This window comes from Microcaecilia unicolor, chromosome 3 (genome assembly GCF_901765095.1).
Source record: "Microcaecilia unicolor chromosome 3, aMicUni1.1, whole genome shotgun sequence".
Lineage (NCBI taxonomy): Eukaryota > Metazoa > Chordata > Amphibia > Gymnophiona > Siphonopidae > Microcaecilia > Microcaecilia unicolor.
This window is the reverse complement of record NC_044033.1, coordinates 412,541,092-412,562,510: the sequence shown is the minus strand read 5'-3', so window position 1 is coordinate 412,562,510 and position 21,419 is coordinate 412,541,092. Positions and strand designations below refer to the sequence as shown.

Genomic DNA, 21,419 nt, shown 5'->3' with positions numbered 1-21,419 from the left:
GAATGCCCTCCCGCGGGAGGTGGTGGAGAGAAAAACAGTAACGGAATTCAAACATGCGTGGGATAAACATAAATGAATCCTGTTCAGAAGGAAGGGATCCTCAGGAGCTTAGCCTTGAATGGGTGGCAGAGACGGTTGGGAGGCGGGGCTAGTGCTGGGCAGACTTATACAGTCTGTGCCAGGGCTGGTGGTTGGGAGGCGGGGATAGTGCTGGGTAGACTTATATGGTCTGTGCCAGAGCCGGTGGTGGGAGGCGGGGCTGGTGGTTGGGAGGCGGGGATAGTACTGGGCGGACTTATACGGTCTGTGCCCTGAAAAAGACAGGTAGAAATCAAGGTAAGGTATACACAAAAAACTAGCACATATGAGTTTATCTTGTTGGGCAGACTGGATGGACCGTGCAGGTCTTTTTCTGCCGTCATCTACTATGTTACTATGTATGATTATCTCCCAGTTGGTGAGATGTCATATGTGTGTGCCCGATGCAAAGAGCTCCTAGCTCTGAGGGAACGTGTCCGTTCTCTTGAGGCTAGAGTAGCAGACTTGGTGGAGCTGAGGAAGACAAAGAGGTACATAGAGAAGACCTACAGGGATGTTGTAGAGAAGTCCCACCTCCAGTCTGGTAGCCATTGTGCTACCTTGGAGGAGGGAGGTCCCCCAGAAGGAGAGCATCACCCTGGTGAAGTAGGAAGTACTCCTGTAGCCAGGACCTGCCCACCAGGGGATGTACTATCCTCTTGCACCGAGGATACGTCTCCAAGTGCTGCCCGAGAGGGAAAGGTTAGGACAGCTGTTGTAGTTGGTGATTCGATCATTAGGAATATAGATAGCTGGGTGTCTGGTGGACGTGAGGATTGCCTGGTCACTTGCCTGCCTGGTGCGAAGGTGGCGGACCTCACGCGCCACCTAGATAGGATTTTAGAGAGTGCTGGGAAGGAGTCGGCTGTCTTGGTACATGTAGGTACCAATGACATAGGAAAATGTGGGAGAGAGGTTCTGGAAGCCAAATTTAGGCTCTTAGGTAGAAAGAGTAAATCCAGATCCTCAAGGGTAGCATTTTCTGAAAAGCTACCTGTTCCATGCGCAGGGCCCAAGAGACAGGCAGAGCTCTGGAGTCTCAATGCGTGGATGAGACGATGGAGCAGAGAGGAGGTTTTTAGATTGGTTAGGAACTGGGCAACATTCTGGGGAAGGGGGAGCCTATTCCGAAAGGATGGGCTCCACCTTAACCAGGGTGGGACCAGGCTGCTGGCATCAGAATTTAAAAGGGAGATAGAGCAGCTTTTAAACTAGAAATGGGGGGGGGGGGGGGGGGGGGGAGGCCGACAATCACTGAAAAGCGCATGGTTCGGGATAAGGTATCTTTCAAAGATATCACCAAAACAGGGAAGATAGGGTACCCTGATAGTGAGGTTGCAAAAGAGACCGTAGTAGATCAGGTGTTCTTAAATAAAAATAAAAATCAGACAAAAGATTGCAAATTAGTACTGTCAAGTACTAAGCATGATGTAAATAGGAGCAACAAACACAGTTTGAAATGTCTATATGCGAATGCCAGGAGCCTAAGAAATAAGATGGTAGAGTTAGAATATATCGCACTAAATGGAAAATTAGATATAATAGGCATCTCTTAGACCTGGTGGAAGGAGGCTAACCAGTGGGACACTGTCATACCGGGGTACAAATTATATCGTAGTGATAGGGTGGATCGAATTGGTGGAGGGGTAGCATTGTATATTAACGAGAGCCTTGAATCAAATAGATTGAAAATTCTGCAGGAAACAAAACACTTCTTGGAATCACTGTGGATTGGAACTCCATGTGTAAAGGGGAAAAGGTTAATGATAGGAGAACTTTAAGTAGTGGCAACACCAGTCCCTGAAGAAGCCACGTAACGGTGAAACGGTGGCACCGTAGGACACAAGCTAAGTGTTGCATTTCTTGGTTTTGGTGCTTTCCTATATCTGAACTGGTTGTAGTCAGAATTGCTATATTTAAAAACTTCACATTGAGCACTATAAAAAATACTTAAAAGAAGAGTTTAAAAATCCCTATTTAGAAACAAGTCAACGGCTCAGTTCATACCGGTTGAGAACCTGGGACGTGAGGTCCGACAGGTTTCTGAGGGATTCTCTTCATTTATAAAGTATTTTACAGCCGAGGAAGGAGACAATGGGGGGGGTCAGCCGCCGATGGCCAGCGTTCATCGCTCTCAAATCATTTAACCACCATGTCCAAAGGAGTGGAGGAGTGAGTTAGGAGTGTATGCTGAAACGGAAGTCGTTTACAGCTGAACCCTTGTCGGCGGTGCCACTCCTAAACCCGTAAGAGCTATCAGCTTGGAATTTTTGGCTCCCGTGGAGGTTACATTGAATATCATCTGGAAGGCGTGCTAGGACCTAATGATGGTAGTAAATAAATTTTGCTTCAGATATAATCTTATTAGTGAGCCACATGGATAATTTAATCGATTCCTTTGAGAATGAAACATTGATACAGTAAATGAAGTTCTACAGGAATAGGAATCTTTTCTAGGTCTTCCCGAAAAAGCAATTTCCCTCGGAAAGGCAATTTAATGAGCCATTGCTTAGAAGCCATATCTGCGGCCCAATGACGGAGCCACAGAAGACACCGAGAGGAAACGGTCAAGGCCATGAATTTGGCCGCACGGACCAAATCATACAAGACATCTGCCAAGTACGCCAGCCCAATACCCACCAGCGACATCTGAGGAGTTCCCGACATATCAGACTCCGAAATCATGACAGAATGTAGCCACCTGAGACAAGTTCTAGCCACATAGGAACTACAAACAGAAGCTTGAAGTGTCAAAACGACCACCTCAAAAGGCACGTTTTAAAGAGGCCTCCAGCCATCTGTCTTGCATATCCTTAAGTGCCACACCACCTTCCACTGGAAGAGTAGTCTTCTTAGTGACCCTAGGTAGAGCACCCTAGGTAGAGCAAACTACTCTAAACAGTCCGCTGAAATCGGATACAGCCTGGCCATAGCCCTGGCTACTTTCAGCCCCCCCCCATCCGGATCCGCCCACTGTGCTGAAATCAACTCTTCAATAGCTTCATGTACCGGAAAGGCCTTAGAAGGTCGTCTGGTACTAGCCATCTTGAGGTTGACTGCCTGAGAAGCCGCAACCTCAGGGCCCTCTATATTTAGGGCTTCCAGTGGAAGAGTCCTTCAGTTGGGTCAGTGAGGACACTGTCCTCCACCCTCGTCTGCTCCGAGAGAGCCACCACGGAGGAAGCTGCAAGCGACCGTATGCAGGACCTCTCCTCAGACAACAAAGAAAGCCTAGGCTTTTTAAGGGAGGAGAAATCCTTTGGGGAAAAACCCAAAATCTCTTGCTTACCCCCAGACCCCGAGAGAATCAAAAGCCGAAGCTGTCGCAGCCGTGTGGGGGGGGGGGGGGCATGGCCCTTTTCAACAAAAACGCCTAATGGAGTAGCAAAATAAACTCTGGCGAAAACCTCTCCCCCGCAACGGAGGAGGTCGCAGCCATGGCACCTGCACCACCGCCCACAGTGCCTGATAGCCTCCCCCCCCCCCCCCCCCCCCCCGACTCCCCTATCAGTGGAGAAGCTTTGCCCAAAACCACTACCGGAGCCGGCTCCACAACTGATCGCAAAATGGCGGGAGAATCACCTGGCTCTCGGCGGGAAAGCATGCTCTCAGAGAGGCCACCACTCAGTCGAGTCCCGCCAAATCAGCGCACCCCGCACTGCAAAGGCCTGCCGCTAAACACTGTTTCCCGAATCGGTAACAGCGTTTTACCGCCTCCGCTGTCATCGCCCGTCCCCGAACAAGAACCCAGCAGGACTTACCCTGGACCGGAAAGCGAGGGAACTGACAGCTGAGCCGAAGAAAAAAAACTCTGACTCCACTTCGAGGCAGGCTCAGACAAGCAGGCAACAGAAAACAGGACTCGGACAGCAGTAACACAAACCTGCTCTCAGCAAAACCACGCTTCCCTGTGCTTCTCTTTTAAATAAATTCTATGGTTCTCTCTTTTTTTTTTTTTTTTTTAGTAAGGAGGCAGAAACAAACAGGGAAGGAAAGGAACAGCAAAAAGCCTGTTCAGAGGGAATTTGAGGTGCAGCAGGGACCCAGCAACTAAGTATGCTGCCAAAGGGGACACCACCAGTCCGCCACCCCTGGCTCAAACTGGCCACCGGCCCAGGAGCACCCTCAGAGGCCTTGGGCCCAGGATCTGGAGAAAAAGCAGTCCACCACCTGCTGAGATAGAGACATACTAACTGAGGAAGCAGCTGGCCGTCTGGCATCACTGCCTTTAGTTTGTTTATCTCTATCTCCACCTGCTGGTAGGCGGACTTAACCCACTAGTTCCTGGACTCATCTGCTGCAAGTGACAAGGAACTTTCAATGCTCTCACCAGACAATTAGGTGAGATTGTTTCCAATTGTACAGAGTATTGTAGAGAGCATCCTGTCCAGGCTATTTTAAGAACTCACTGGACTGTGGTTACAACAGGTCACCTTAGTTGGAAAAAATTCAGTTTCCCTCCTACAGGTAGGTCATCCAGAACAGAATGGTAGACCAAGACCCGTTCTCAGAGGACTGTGTTCGTGAAGAGCTAGCTAAGTAAAAGCAGACAAAGCAATGGGGCTTGATGGGATACATCCACGGGTACTCAAGAAAATCAGAGAAGTTCTGATGGCTCTGCTGACGGACCTCTTCAATGCTTCCTTTAGAGTCCAGAGTGGTCTCGAAGGACTGGAGAAGAGCAGATGTGGTCCCTGTGCAAAAGAGTGGAAGTAAGAAGTTGAGAATTACAGACCGGTCAGTCTGACCTTGGTGGTAAACTAACGGAAATGCTTTTAAAGCAGGATTGTGAGGTTTTCGCAAACTGAATGGAATGCAGGACCCAAGGCAACATGGCTTCACTAGAGGCAGGGTAACCAAACAGTTGGACGTGATCAGGGCGCTAGATGTGGTGTACTTAGATTTCAGCAAACCTCTGAACACAGTTCCGCACAGGTTACTCATAAATAAACTGAGTACCCTTGGTAAGGGATATAGACTAACTGACTGGGTAAAAAAACTGGTTGAACGGAAGGAAACATAGGGTAGTGGTAAATGGAGTTGCTCTGAAGATAGGGATGCTATCAATGGAGTACCGCAGGGATCAGTCCTATGGCCAGCTCTTTTTAACATCTTTGTGAGTGATATTGCGGAAAGGCTGTCTGGTAAGGTTTGTCTCTTTGCGGATGATACCAACCTCTACAATAGGGTGGATACCCCGGAAGGTGTGAATGATATCAGGAAGGATCTAGTGAAGCTTCAGGAATGGTCCAATATTTGACAACCAAGATTTAATGCTAAAAAATGCAGGGTCATGCACTTGGGTCACAAAACTCCAAGGGAACGGTACAATATAGGGGGTAAAGTGCTTCTGTGCACAAAGTAAAAGAGGAACTTGGGGGTTATTGTGACTGATGACCTTAAAGTTTCCAACCAGGTAGAAAAAGTGAAGGTCATAGCCAGAAGGATGCTTGGGTGCATGAGACGACGGATGACCAGCAGGAACAAAGAGGTGATAGTGCCCTTGTATAATTCTCTGGTAAGGAAAGCCCCATGGGAAAATTAGGTTCTTACCTTGGTAATTTTCTTTCCTTTAGTCACAGCAGATGAATCCATTACGAATGGGTTGTGTCCACCTACCAGCAGGGGGAGATAGAGAACACTGAAAAACATAGTGCCTCCTGGACGGCTAGCTCCATCTGCCTCTCAGTAGTTGAAGCTTCCAAAGCAGTGTTAAACCACAAAAGTAGCATAACATGAACTTTCCTCACAGCGAACGAACGCTCCAGAACTGGAGAAATAACACAAAGGAGGGACGAACTTAACCTCCTGTAGTAGAACAGAAATCCTGAAGACTGTTTTCCAACTTCTCTCAATGAGGGAACATGTCTGCAGGAAAAACTGAACACAAAACAGAGTCAATCAGGGAGGGATCATGGATTCATCTGCTGTGACTAAAGGAAAGAAAATTACCAAGGTAAGAACCTAATTTTCCCTTCCTTGTCATCAGCAGCAGATGAATCCATTACAAATGGGATGTATCAAAGCAATCCCTAGATAGGGCGAGAACAAGCCACACCACACGTCAGCACTTGTGCTCCAAAAAGCGCGTCCCTCCTGGCAGCCACATCCAGCCTATAATGACGGGCAAAAGGGAGCTTAGAAGCCCAAGTAGCTGCACTACATATCTCTTGCAGAGAGAGTGCTCCCGTTCCAGCCCAAGAGGAAGAAATCGCTCTTGTGGAATGTGCCTTAAAGGCGTCAGGCGGAGGCCGGCCAGATAGCAGATATGCAGAAAAAAATGGCTTCCTTAAGCCAACGGGCTATAGTGGCTTTAGACGCTGGAGACCCTCTGCGAGGACCTGACAACAATACAAAAAGGTGATCAGAGGTCCTGAAAGCATTTGACATCTGCAGATACTGCAACAGAGCCCGGCGCACATCCAGGAGGTGCAACTGCCCAAAGGATTCTGGAAACTCCTCCCTAGTAAAGGAGGGCAAATAGGCTGGTTTAGGTGAAATGCTGAAACCACCTTAGGCATGAAGGAAGGCACAGTAAGTACCATTACTCCGGACTCTGAGAATTGCAGAAAAGGGTCTCGACAGGACAGCGCCTGGAGCACAGATACCCGTCTCGCCGATGCAATGGCCACCAAAAAGACCATCTTTAGAGTTACATCCTTCTCCGAAGCTCGCTTCAGCGGCTCGAAGGGCGAACACCGAAGAGCCTTTAATACTAGCCCAAGGTTCCAGGCCGGGCAAGGGGCCTGCACGGGAGGCTGGAACCGAAACACCCCTCTCAGAATCCGTGCAATATCTGGATGTGAAGCCAGGGAGAGGCCAACGACCTTCCCCCAAAAGCATGACAATGCTGGCACTTGAACACCCAAAGAATTATAGGCCAAGCCTTTTTGTAAACCATCCCACAGAAAGTGAATGATACATACCTGTAGCAGGTGTTCTCCGAGGACAGCAGGCTGATTGTTCTCACGACTGGGTGACGTCCGCGGCAGCCCCCACCAACCGGAAGAAGCTTCGCGGGCGGTCTGCACGCAGGGCACGCCCACCGCGCATGCGCGGCCGTCGTCCCGCCCGTGCGTGACCATTCCCGCCAGTTGAATGACAAGCAAGAAACAACATGAAAACGCAACTCCAAAGGGGAGGAGGGAGGGTAGGTGAGAACAATCAGCCTGCTGTCCTCGGAGAACACCTGCTACAGGTATGTATCATTCACTTTCTCCGAGGACAAGCAGCCTGCTTGTTCTCACGACTGGGGTATCCCTAGCTCTCAGGCTCACTCAAAACAAGAACCCAGGTCAATTGAACCTCGCAACGGCGAGGGTATAACAGAAATTGACCTACGAAGAACAACTAACTGAGAGTGCAGCCTGACCAGAATAAATTCGGGTCCTGGAGGGTGGAGTTGGATTTACACCCCAAACAGATTCTGCAGCACCGACTGCCCGAACCGACTGTCGCGTCGGATATCCTGCTGGAGGCAGTAATGTGATGTGAATGTGTGGACAGATGACCACGTCGCAGCCTTGCAAATCTCTTCAATAGTGGCTGACTTCAAGTGGGCCACTGACGCTGCCATGGCTCTAACACTATGAGCCGTGACATGACCCTCAAGAGCCAGCCCAGCCTGGGCGTAAGTGAAGGAAATGCAATCTGCTAGCCAATTGGAGATGGTGCGTTTCCCGACAGCGACCCCTAGCCTGTTAGGGTCGAAAGAAACAAACAATTGGGCGGACTGTCTGTGGGGCTGTGTCCGCTCCAAGTAGAAGGCCAATGCTCTCTTGCAGTCCAATGTGTGCAACTGACGTTCAGCAGGGCAGGTATGCGGCCTGGGAAAAAATGTTGGCAAGACGATTGACTGGTTAAGATGGAACTCCGACACCACCTTCGGCAGGAACTTTGGATGGGTGCGGAGCACTACTCTGTTGTGATGAAATTTAGTATATGGAGCATGAGCTACTAGGGCTTGAAGCTCACTGACCCTACGAGCTGAAGTAACTGCCACCAAAAAAATGACCTTCCAGGTCAAGTACTTCAGATGGCAGGTATTCAGTGGCTCAAAAGGAGGTCTCATCAGCTGGGTGAGGACGACGTTGAGATCCCATGACACTGCAGGAGGCTTGATAGGGGGCTTTGACAAAAGCAAGCCTCTCATGAATCGAACGACTAAAGGCTCTCCAGAGATGGCTTTACCTTCCACACGATAATGGTAAGCACTAATCGCACTAAGGTGATTCCTTACTGAGTTGGTCTTGAGGCCAGACTCCGATAAGTGCAGAAGGTATTCAAGCAGGTTCTGTGCAGGGCAAGAACGAGGTTCTAGGGCCCTGCTCTCACACCAAACGACAAACCTCCTCCACTTGAAAAAGTAACTCTTTTTAGTGGAATCCTTCCTAGAGGCAAGCAAGACACGGGAGACACCCTCAGACAGACCCAACGCAGTGAAGTCTACGCCCTCAACATCCAGGCCGTGAGAGCCAGGGACTGAAGGTTGGGGTGCAGCAACGCTCCGTCGTTCTGCGAGATGAGAGTCGGAAAACACTCCAATCTCCACGGTTCTTCTGAGGACAACTCCAGAAGAAGAGGGAACCAGATCTGACGGCGCCAAAAGGGCGCTATCAGAATCATGGTGCCGTGGTCTTGCTTGAGCTTCAGTAAGGTCTTCCCCACCAAAGGTATGGGGGGATAAGCATACAGGAGGCCGGTCCCCCAATGGAGGAGAAAGGCATCCGACGCCAGTCTGCCGTGGGCCTGTAGTCTGGAACAGAATAGAGGCAGCTTGTGGTTCGTCTGAGAGGCGAAAAGGTCCACCGAGGGGGTGCCCCACTCTCGGAAGATCTTGCGTACCACTCTGGAATGGAGCGACCACTCGTGCGGTTGCATGACTCTGCTCAGTCTGTCGGCCAGACTGTTGTTTACACCTGCCAGGTATGTGGCTTGGAGGAGCATGCCGAACTGGCAAGCCCACCGCCACATGCCGACGGCTTCCTGACAAAAAGGGGCGAGATCCGGTGCCCCCCTGCTTGTTGGTGTAATACATTGCAACCTGATTGTCTGTCCGAATTTGAATAATTTGGTAGGACAGCCGGTCTCTGAAAGCCTTCAGTGCGTTCCAGATCGCTCGGAGCTCCAGGAGGTTGATCTGCAGATCCTTTTCCTGGAGGGACCACAGACCCTGGGTGTGAAGCCCATCGACATGAGCTCCCCACCCCAGGCGAGATGCATCTGTCGTCAGCACTTTCGTGGGCTGCGGAATTTGGAATGGACGTCCCAGGGTCAAATTGGTCCGGATGGTCCACCAGAGCAGTGAAGTGCGGCAACTGGTGGAGGGGCGGATGACATCTTCTAGATTCCCGGTGGCTTGAACCCACTGGGAAGCTAGGGTCCATTGAGCAGATCTCATGTGAAGGCGAGCCATGGGAGTCACATGGACTGTGGAGGCCATATGACCCAGAAGTCTCAACATCTGCCGAGCTGTGACCTGCTGAGACGCTCTGGTCTGCGAAGCCAGGGACAAGAGGTTGTTGGCCCTCGCTTCGGGAAGGAAGGCCTGAGCCGTCTGGGTATTCAGCAGAGCTCCTATGAATTCCAGAGACTGGGTTGGCTGGAGATGGGACTTTGGGTAATTTATCACAAACCCCAGCAGCTCCAGGAGTTGAGTAGTGCACTGCATGGACCGGAGGGCTCCTGCCTCCGAGGTGTTCTTGACCAGCCAATCGTCGAGATATGGGAACACGTGCACTCCCAGCTTGCGTAGATACGCCGCCACCACCACGAGGCACTTTGTAAACACTCGTGGGGCAGAGGCGAGCCCAAAGGGCAGCACACAATACTGAAAGTGCCGTGCGCCCAGGCGGAATCTGAGATACTGTCTGTGAGCTGGCAGTATCGGGATGTGAGTGTATGCATCCTTTAAATCCAGGGAACATAGCCAATCGTTTTTCTGAATCATTGGCAGAAGGGTGCCCAAGGAAAGCATCCTGAACTTTTCGACCAGGAATTTGTTCAGGCCTCTCAGGTCTAGGATGGGACGCAACCCCCCTGTTTTCTTTTCCACAAGGAAGTACCTGGAATAGAATCCCTGCCCTTCCTGCCCGGGTGGTACGGGCTCGACCACATTGGCGCTGAGAAGGGCGGAGAGTTCCTCTGCAAGTACCTGCTTGTGATGGGAGCTGAAGGAGTGAGCTCCCGGAGGACAATTTGGTGGCAGGGAGGCCAAATTCAGGGCGTATCCGCACCGCACTATTTGGAGAACCCACTGGTCGGAGGTTATGAGAGGCCACCTTTGGTGAAAGAATTTTAACCTCCCTCCGACCGGCAGATCGTCCGGTATGGACACTTTGAGGGCGGCTATGTTCCCGTGGATCCAGTCAAAAGCCCGTCCCCGGCTTTTGCTGTGGAGGCGCAGGGGGCTGCTTAGGCGCACGCTGTTGACGAGAACGAGCACGCTGGGGCTGTCCCTGTGCCTGGCGAGGCCTTCGGGCCGGCTGGGTGTACCTACGCCTTGCAAAGGAATAGGGCGCAGCCTGCCGGGCCCGGGAAAAACGTCCACCTGCTGAGGTGGATGCTGAAGGCGCCCGGTGGGAGAGCTTGTCGAGGGCGGTTTCCCGCTGATGCAGTTGGTCCACCAGCTGCTCGACCTTCTCACCAAAAATGTTATCCCCCCGGCAAGGGACGTCGGCCAGTCTCTGCTGGGTGCGGTTGTCCAGGTCAGAGGCACGCAGCCATGAGAGCCTGCGCATCACTATACCTTGGGCCGCAGCACGAGATGCCACGTCACAGGTGTCATAGATACCCCTGGACAGGAACTTTCTGCACGCCTTCAGCTGCCTGACCACCTCCTGATAAGGCCTGGACTGCTCCGGCGGGAGCTTATCGACCAGGTCCGCCAGTTGCTTCACATTGTTCCGCGTGTGGATGCTCGTATAGAGCTGGTATGACTGGATGCGGGTCACGAGCATGGAGGATTGGTAGGCCTTCCTCCCAAACGAGTCCAGAGTGCGAGACTCCCGCCCCGGGGGCGCCGAGGCGGTATCCCTCGAACTCCGTGCCCTCTTGAGAGCAGAATCCACGACCGCCGAGTCATGGGGCAATTGTGGCCACATTAACTCTGGGTCCGAGTGGATCCTGTACTGGGACTCTGCTTTCTTGGGGATGGTGGGATTAGTTAATGGTCGCATCCAGTTCCGAAGCAGTGTCTCCTTGAGGACATTGTGCAGCGGTACCGTGGTGGACTCTCTAGGTGGTGATGGATAGTCGAGGACCTCGAGCATCTCAGCCCTCGGCTCATCCACAGAGACCACGGGAAAGGGAATGCAAATAGACATATCCCGCACAAAGGAGGCAAAAGAGAGACTCTCAGGGGGCGAGAGCTTTCTCTCTGGTGAAGGCGTGGGGTCCGAGGGGAGACCCGCAGACTCCTCTGAGGAGAAATATCTGGGGTCCTCCTCTTCCCCCCACGAGGCCTCTTCCTCGGTATCGGACATGAGCTCATGTAGCTGAGTCCGGAACCGGGCCCGGCTCGATGTCGAGGCACCAAGGCCTCGGTGTCATCGAGCGGTGGACTCCCGCGCCGGCGGGGACGAAGCTCCCTCCATCGACGTCGACGGGGACTCCACCTGCGTGGCGGTCGAGACCGGCGCCGCAAGCGGCGGCGGCCTCGGCACCAGGCTACAGCTCGCCGGTGCCACAGTCATCGGCGCTGAGGGCGCAAGCACCCCCGGCGCCAGCACAGCCTGGCGCATCAGCCCTTCCAGGATCCCCGGAAGGATGGCTTGGAGGCACTCGTCCAGGCCCGCTGTCGGGAAAGACGTGGGGGCCGGTAGAGGCATCGGTGCTGGAAGCTGCTCGGGTCCAGGAGACTGCACCGAAATGCTGGGACCCTGACGTGGCGGTACCTCCACCACCGAGGGGGACCTCTCCTCTCGACGCGGACGCTTCGGCGTCAACTCCTCTCCGGTACCGAGAGCCGGATGCGTCGAGGGCGACCGGTGACGGTGCTTCTTTGCCTTCTTACGGTGCCCGTCACCGGTGCCGGGTGGTATGGAGGAGGAGGAGGTCGATCCCCCTCGGTCCCGAGGAACCGGGTCAGACAGGGTTCGGTCCCGAGGGCCACGGGCTGAAGGAGTGACCGGGGCCGACTGCCCACGCGGTCTCTCACCTCTACCCTCACCGGAGGACCGGCGGGCCGACGGGACCTGTTCTCCTGGGGTCGATGCCATCGATGCCGATTTTTCGGGCATCGATACCGGTACCGAAGGACCGGGCGTCGATACCGATGCCGTCGAAGTCGACGTCGAGGGGCCGGCGCAAGTTCCAAAAAGACGGTCCCGCAAAACTTGCCTCGCAACCTGAGTCCGTTTCCGGAGACCGAGACACAGGGAACACGACTTGATATTGTGCTCCGGCCCGAGACACTGGAGGCACCAAGCGTGGGTGTCGGTCTGCGAGATCGGCCGGCCGCACCGACCACACTTCTTAAATCCACTCGGGACCTTCGAGGACATCGACGGAAAAATCGCATCGGCGAAGTTAAAGTCGTCGATGGTGGCGGAAATCACACCTCGAAAAAATAAATCGATCGCGCGGCCACAAGGCCGCAACGCGACGCCCTCACTAGAAACGAGGGAAAAAGGAGCGCGTGTTTTTTCTTTTTTTTTTTTTTTTTAAAGAAAAGGAACTGGGGCACGCGGTAACCAAAAAACTAAACAAAACTAAACAAAATCGCGTAAACGCGACGGTCTTTCCGGGGCTGCGAAGGGAGAGCGGTGACGGCACGACTCTCCTCAGGCGCGGAAAAGAAAAGACTGGCGGGAACGGTCACGCACGGGCGGGAAGACGGCCGCGCATGCGCGGTGGGCGTGCCCTGCGTGCGGACCGCCCGCGAAGCTTCTTCCGGTTGGTGGGGGCTGCCGCGGACGTCACCCAGTCGTGAGAACAAGCAGCCTGCTTGTCCTCGGAGAAAGTCAAGTATCTGCGAGACAGAAGCCCGCATGGGTGTGATCGCTTTAGAAGCACACCAAGCCTCAAACTGGCGCCAGATCCGAGCATAGGCAACGGAAGTGGAACGCTTGCGGGCCTGCAAGAGAGTGGAGATGACCTTGTTAGAATAGCCCTTGTCTCTCAATTGCGCCCTCTCAATAGACATGCCGTAAGACCAAAGTGGCATGGATCCTCCATGGTCACCGGGCCCTGCGTCAACAGGTTCAGAACCAGAGTCAAAGGAAAGAAAGCCTCCATCAGCATCTGCCGGAGGTCCACATACCACGGCCGCCTGGGCCAATCCGGGACAATGAGGATCATCAATCCTTGATGTAGCCGAATTCAAAGGAGGAGCTGCCCTATTAAGTGCCAAGGAGGGAACACATACAGGAGGCCTGGAGGCCAGGGTTGAGCCAAGGCATCCAACCCTGCCGAGCGAGGATCTCTCCGTCTGCTGAAAAAGGACGGGACTTTGGCATTTGTGCTTGAGGCCATAAGATCCATTACGGGCTTTCCCCATTTTGCACAGATCTGAAGGAACACTTCGTCTGCCAGTTCCCACTCCGCTGGGTCGATTTGATGCCTGCTTAGAAAATCGGCTTGTACGTTGCTCTGACCTGCTATGTGAGCTGCTGACAGAAGCTGCAGATGTAGCTCAGCCCAGTGGCAAATTAGAGCGGCCTCTGTGGCCAGTGCTCTGCACTGAGTGCCGCCTTGTCGATTTATGTAGGCCACTGCTGTCGTGTTGTCAGACAGAACTCTTGACAGCCAGTCCCTCCAGGGTTTTGTGAAAGGCCAGAAGCGCCTGAAATATCGCTCTCAGTTCTAAGCGATTGATGGACCACCCCGTTTCCTCGGGTACCCATGGACCCTGGGCATAGCTTCCCTGGCAATGTGCTCCCCAGCCCTTCAGGCTGGCATCCGTTACCACCAGGCACCAATCGGGAAGCATTAGCGGCATTCCTCGCCACAGCATGCTGTCAGAGCCACCACAGGGAGCCACGTGAATCAGCGTTGATAATCCTGGGACATAAAAGACCATCGTTGAAGCAGGGCAATCTGCAGAGGTCTCATATGCGCTCTCGCCCATGGCACCACTTCTAAGGTGGCCGTCATCGACCCCAACAGCTGGACAATGTCCCAAGCTCGCGGGCCAGGCATCCTCAGGAGCAGACGGACCTGATTCTGAAGCTTGCACCGCCTTTGCTCGGGTAGATAAACAAACCCCGAGGCCATGTCGAACCGGACCCCCAAATATTCTAGAGATTGAGAGGGGGTCAGGTGACTTTTGGGTATATTGACGACCCAGCCCAGAGACTGCAGTACTGAGACCACTCTGGCTGTGACATGATGACTCTCCTTTGCAGAGTCCGCTCTGATGAGCCAGTCGTCTAGGTACGGGTGAACCCGGATACCATCTCGCCTAAGAAAGGAAGCTACTACCACCATTACCTTTGAAAAGGTTCGGGGAGCTGTGGCAAAGCCAAAAGGCAAAGCCCGAAACTGGAAATGTCTTCCCAACACCGCAAATTGGGGGAACCGTTGGTGCAGAGGCCAAATAGGTATGTGCAAGTAAGCTTCTTTTAGGTCCAGAGACATGAGGAACTCTCCTGGCTGTACCGCCGCAATGATGGAGCGCAGGGTTTCCATGTGAAAATGCCGCACTCTCAGAGACTTGTTGACTTCCTTCAATTCGAGAATGGGCCGAAAAGATCCGCCTTTTCGCGGCACCACAAAGTAAATGGATTAACAACCGCAGCCGTGTTCGGCGGGAAGCACAGGGATCACCGCCCCAAGGTGCAACAAGACTTGTAGGGTCTCGTCTACCGCCGCCTGTTTGACGGCAGTACTGCATCGGGACTCCAAAAACACGTCTCTCACCGGGGCATTGAATTCCAATCAGTAACCTTCTCTGATCAGGTCCAGGACCCACTGATCCGAGGTAATCTTGGTCCACTCCTCTAGAAAAAGGGAAAGGCGTCCTCCTACAGCTGTAAAGGAGGAGTGGACCGGCGCACCATAATTGAGCGGGTCGCCCTTGAACTCCAGGCCGAGCACCGGCCGCTGCGGATCGCTTGTCCGAGGAAAAGGAGTTCCTCTGCTGAAAACGGGCACGTTGAGTAAACCCAGCAGAGCGCCCCGAGCAATACCTTCTAGCTTCACGGAAGCGAGGTCTAGAGGAGGAGGGAACCACCTGACCCTTGGAAGAAGGCCGTGGCCTATCCTCAGGTAACCGCTGGGGTTTAGCATTCCCCAGGTCTTTAACAATCCTCTCCAACTCCTCTCCAAATAACAGAAGTCCCCGAAAGGCAACTTCACCAGCCTTTGCTTAGAGGCCATGTCAGCCGCTCAATGCCGTAGCCATAGAAGGCGGCGGGCGGACACCGCCACAAACATCTGTTTAGTCGAAGCTCTGACCAGATCATAAAGGGCATCAGCTAAAAATGATAAGGCTGACTCCATGCGCGGTGCAACCTGAGCGAGGGACTCGGACCATCCACAGGCTGTTCCACTGCCTGTTGTAACCAAGAAAGGCAGGCTCGAGCAGCATAAGAACTGCAAGCAGACGCCCTTAAGGCTAGGCCCGAAGTCTCAAAGGACCGTTTTAGCGCTGATTCTAGGCGCGGGTCCTGAACGTCCTTCAGGGCGACCCCTCCCTCTACTGGGAGGGTGGTCTTTTTTGTCACAGCAGTGACTAAGGCATCCACTTTAGGCATCCCAAAACGGGCCAAGTGCTCCTCACTCAGAGGGTAAAGGTGCCCCATCGCCCTGGCCACTTTCAAGGGCCCCTCTGGGTCAGCCCATTGAGCAGAAATAAGCTCTTGAATGGAGTCATGCAAAGAAAGGCTTGAGCAGGCTTCTTAGTATTCGCCATCCTCGGATTACCAGAGGAGGCCTCGCTTTCAACAGGATCATCAATAGAGAGGGCCTGTAAGGCATCAGAGATAAGCGCTGGCAGCTTATCGCAGTGGAAAATCCAAATCGCAGTGGGATCATCCAGATCCAGTGGCAAACCGACACCTTCCTATGGCTCTTCAGACAACGAAGGCCTGCCAGATCCCTCAGAGTCCCCACAGCCCGACCACAGGGGGGAAAAGGGAGGTGTGCCACTCTCCGACGGGGAATTTACCCGTCTATGTTTAACGTGCATCCAACGCTCAGGGACATCCACTTCTGACATCTGCCCCGGGCCATCATCAGTCGGAGGGAGACCAGGTAGCAACGCAGTGTCAGACACCTGCGGCAGAGCTCTTTTCAGCATAAAGGCTTTATGTAAAATAAGCACAAACTCAGGGGAGAAAAACTCAGCCTGACCTCCCGTCTCCGATTTAGGAGCTAGTACTACGGAACGGAACTCCTCTGGTAGCCTCGGCCCGAGGCGCCCCTCTGCTCACAGACTCCTCCGCAACCATGGGGGGGGGGGGGGTCGAGTCATGCGGTGCTTCCAAGATGGCGCCCGCTGCCAGCTCCATTGAGCGGGAAGACTCATCGCTCGCCATGCTCATACTGGTTCTACCGTCTATACAACACGTTTTACAGAGCCCCGCTGCTGATCTGCGCTTGCCACAACAGGAACAGCGCTTAACTCCCTCAGCAGCCATCGCCGAAAAACGGCGGAATAAAATACAAAATGGCGGCTTTGCGCCAAAATCACCCCGATCGGAACGCCATCCGCAGGCCCTCCCCGGAGGAGCTGAGTACCGCTCTTACCTCAAAGTACCGAGTCCACCGAGCTCTGGTCACGCTGCACGCCAATAAAAGCCTCAGAATAGCAGCGCATAAAAAGCACGTTTTTTTTTTTGTTTTTTTTTAACGCTGTGAGGAAAATTGGAGGCAAACAGCTACAGAGGTACTCCGGAAGCAGTAGAGGGTGAAAAAGGCAGGGACAGGGCAAACCTATGTGCCTGTATCCACAATGGGTAAGGCAGGGAAAGGGCGAACCTAAGTGCCTTTAAAGTGGGCACCACCAGCCACAACACCCTAGCTCAACTGGCCAAGCACAGGAGCCTCCCCAGGCAGAAATTTTCAAGGAGCTGAACAAGCTGCGTCTTACCCTGCTGGGAGATAGAGAGAGAACACTGAAAACCATAGTGCCTCTAGGACTGCTAGCTCCATCTGCCTCTCAGTATTTCTCTATCTCCCCCTGCTGGTAGGTGGACACAACCCATTCGTAATGGATTCATCTGCTGCTGACGACAAGGAAACAACATTTCATTATCTTAAACTACATTGATGTTATTGATATTTTAGCGTTATTACCTAGCAATATTTGCATGTTAAAAATGTTCAAGCTAAAACACAGTAAAACAACATCACTCAAACAATATAATTAACAATATGTCAGAATTTCGCAGTCATTGTGAATGCTTAAAGTGTCCACTCCCAGCTTTAACACAGGCCTTCAGTCACTTTGGGAAGTTTTTAACAGACTTCTTGATCAGTCCCTATGGCAGGCTGTCCCAGATAGTCTGCAGCACCTCCCTGAGTTCAGTGATTGTTTGCGTCTTTGGGTGGAACTTGTAATAGACCTCCAACATTGCCACCCAGACATCACTCTGAAATTATCAGTAAGCTGGTAGCCCAGTTTTTTTCCAAATAATGGTAGTTTTACAGTGCAAACATTTTTGAACACATGAAAATCATTGGGTGGTCATGCTAAAAAGTCTGTAACTTTGCCGTGTTTAAAGATAATCTCATTCCACCCAGTGAATAAATGTACAGTGATACCTTGGTTTTCGTTGATAATCCGTCCGAAAACAACCGACGAAAACCGAGGCAATTATTTCCATATGAATCAATGTAAATCCAATTAATTTGTTCTAGACACTCCAAAATACATACCAAAAACATTTTAAAGAGAATAAATATAGTCCAATGATGGAGCTAAAGGGAAAGGGTTAACTTGTTAGCAAGGGAAACATTTAACAGGGAAAATTAGATTTGAGCACATGTGATTTTATCTTACGTGCGTTGCGTTAGATGCACGGGGTGATGCTCACATAAGAAACAATGCCACAATGAGCAGGAGAACGCAGGGGTCGCCCTTTGTTTTCACAAAATTAGCAGCAAGGTCACGTGGGCATGCCGACAAAAGCCAAGATAAATTTTTTGCTGAAAAAAATCAACGAAAACTAAAACCGACGATAACCGAAGTCAATGAAAAACGAGGTATTACTGTAGATAGTAAAGCTGTAAAATTCTACATTGAAATTCCAAGCAGTTGCTGAGAAAACATGAAACAACTCTAGGGGATTACTTTTTTTTTTTTTTTTGCCTCACCCTATAGAAGTTGCTGGACAGTGGTTCCCACATAGGGCTCCATCATGACATCACCCATCAGTATGGAGATGATATCCTGCTTGTTCTTGGAGAACACATGCAATGCTACTGTGCAGTTCACTGAAACAGTGATGTGATCAATTTTATTAGACAGTATATTCTCACATTTACACTTCAGCAGCCTACATTGTGTTTTTGTAGAATACAGCTGTAGACAAAGATTGAACCAGCCTTACCTAGACCGCCTAGTAGAAATGCTCCAGTCCTCTCGCAGCCCAGAATGGCGAGATTTTGAGCTGTCATTGCAAACAGGCTCACCATGTTTGCAGGTGCGTTTGGCTTGAGGAGTCAAAGGACTATCACTTAAACTAGCATCACTGCATGTATCTTTCTGAAAAGAAAAAACAATTATTAAACAGCAGGCCAATCTCTAAAAAACATGTTTCAGCAAAAGCGTATGTTAAAATCTATCATTCAGACTAAATCAGTTGTACACAGGTTAATAAAGTGTGGGCAGTGACTTCCTCAAAGTGGCCCTAAAGTCAAACCCATCAAATAGCAAGGGTAAGGCTACATTTGGGGAAAATGATTCATTAATATTGGAGTTGTGAACAATCTGGACATACTATATATATCAAACTTAAATATAAGAAACCAAGCTACTAAACATACATGTGTCAACATTCAGACGGTGGCTATAAGCATTTCTTTCATCACTCACCATCACAGGCTAAATTCAAACCAGATATTTGGTGCCAGCCATATCTGGCCACCAGCACTGAATATCCAGGTCAACAGTAGCACCTGGAAGTTATGTGGGTATGGCTGATATTCAGTGCTGTACCCATATAGCTAATCAGGCAACATTGGGACTGTCTTGTGTGCAGTCTAGGTTGTCTGGTTAGCTATGCAGGCATCTGACTATCACTGGTGCCAATTCCTGACTGCCTCTAAACAGTGCCACAGCAATCAGAATCAATATCCAGCAGCACGCTGAATTTTGACCCCATTATAAACAGAAGTGGATTTCTATGCTGGATAGTTGACATGTTGCAAAGGCTCACACAACAAAAAATACCTGAAGGTTAAAAAAGCTGCTTTAAACTACAATACCCAGTGTAACTGATTGTAACACCTTGAGCTACTATTGAAAAAGGTGTGAAAAAAATCTAAATAAATAATGAATATTGCTTGCCCTTCCACACAGCTAACAAAAGTCAATTACTGCAAATTTGTTAGCTAACTCATTCCCTATAGCTTCCCATACAGACTATCAGTACTGCTCACATTTAAACAACGTTATTTATTTATTTATATATTGCATTTGTATCCCACGTTTTCCCACCACTTGGCAGGTTCAATGTGGCTTACATATTGCTAAAAAGGCGGTTACAAAATTTAGATTAGTAGAAGTCTAGTACATGATACAGAAGTACAATAAACGCTTAGGCTGATATATTAGCATATTGTGAGAGAGGTTAACATTACTGTTTTCCATTTACATAGTAACATAGTAGATGACAGCAGAAAAAGACCTGCATGGTCCATCCAGTCTGCCCAACAAGACAAACTCATATGTGCTACTTTTTGTGTATATCTTACCTTGATTTGTATCTGTCATTTTCAGGGCACAGACCGTATAAGTCTGCCCAGCACTATCCCCGCCTCCCAACCACCAGCCCCACTTCCCACCATCGGCTCTGGCATAGACTGTATAAATCTGTCCAGCACTATCCCCGCCTCCCAACCACCAGCCCTGCCTCCCACCACCGGCTATGCCACCCAATCTCAGCTAAGCTTCTGAGGATCCATCCCCTCGGAACAGGATTCCTTTATGTTTATCCCACGCATGTTTGAATTCCGTTACCGTTTTCCTCTCCACCACCTTCCGTGGGAAGGCATTCCAAGCATTCACCACTCTCTCCGTGAAAAAACACTTCCTGACATTTTTCTTGAGTCTGCCCCCCTTCAATCTCATTTCATGCCCTCTAGTTCTACCTCCTTCCCATCTCCAGAAAAGGTTCGTTTGTGGATTAATACCTTTCAAATATTTGAACGTCTGAATCATATCACCACTGTTTCTCCTTTCCTCCAGGGTATACATACTCAGGTCAGCAAGTCTCTCCTCACACGTCTTGTAACGCAAATCCCATATCATTCTCGTAGCTTTTCTTTGCACCGCTTCAATTCTTTTTACATCCTTAGCAAGATACGGCCTCCAGAACTGAACACAATACTCCAGGTGGGGCCTCACCAACGACTTATATAGGGGCATTAAAACCTCTTTTCTTCTGCTGGTCACTCCCCTCTCTATACAGCCTAGCAACCTTCTACTTACGGCCACCGCCTTGTCACACTGTTTCGTCACCTTCAGATACTCAGATACTATCACCCCAAGATCCCTCTCCCCTTCGGTAACTATCAGACTTTCACCACCTAACACATACGTCTCCTGTGGATTTCTACTGCCTAAGTGCATCACTGCATTTCTTCGCATTGAATTTTAATTGCCAAAGCTTAGATCATTCTTCTAGCTTCCGCAGATCCTTTTTCATGTTTTCCACTCCCTCCCGGGTGTCCACTCTGTTACAAATCTTTGTATCATCCGCAAAAAGGCAAACTTTACCTTCTAACCCTTCAGCAATGTCACTCACAAATATATTGAACAGAATCGGTCCCAGCACCGATCCCTGAGGCACTCCACTACTCACCTTTCCCTTCTCCGAGTGAATTCCATTCACCACCACCCGCTGGCGTCGATGAATGGAATTCGCTCGGAGGGAAACGTTGAACTTTTCGTGATGTAATGTGGTGTGGGATTAGACAGATCCAGGAGGGAAAGGCTTATTGAAAAGATGTGTTTTTAGGATTATTCTGAATTTTAGGTAATTTTCTGTGAGTTTCAGGTCTTTGGGTAGTGAGTTCCAAAGTTGTGTGCCTATAAACTAGAGGCTGGCAGCATGTGAAGATTTGTATTTTATACCTTTGCAATTGGGGTAGTGAAGGTTCTTGCTGTTCTCGTCACGTTTCTTATTGGTAAATCGATAAGTTCCGTCATGTAATCTGGTGTGAGTCCGTAGATG

General features: G+C 50.8%; 1 protein-coding gene across 1 annotated transcript in view; it reads right to left on the bottom strand.

Annotated features, from left to right (window-relative positions):
- The window catches only part of ATAD2B (ATPase family AAA domain containing 2B), a 714,191-nt gene that overhangs the window by 617,013 nt on the left and 75,759 nt on the right, over positions 1 to 21,419 (bottom strand). Inside the window, 1 exon segment of the mRNA XM_030198808.1 lies at positions 18,573 to 18,727. Within this exon segment, the coding sequence (XP_030054668.1) occupies positions 18,573 to 18,727 (155 nt within the window).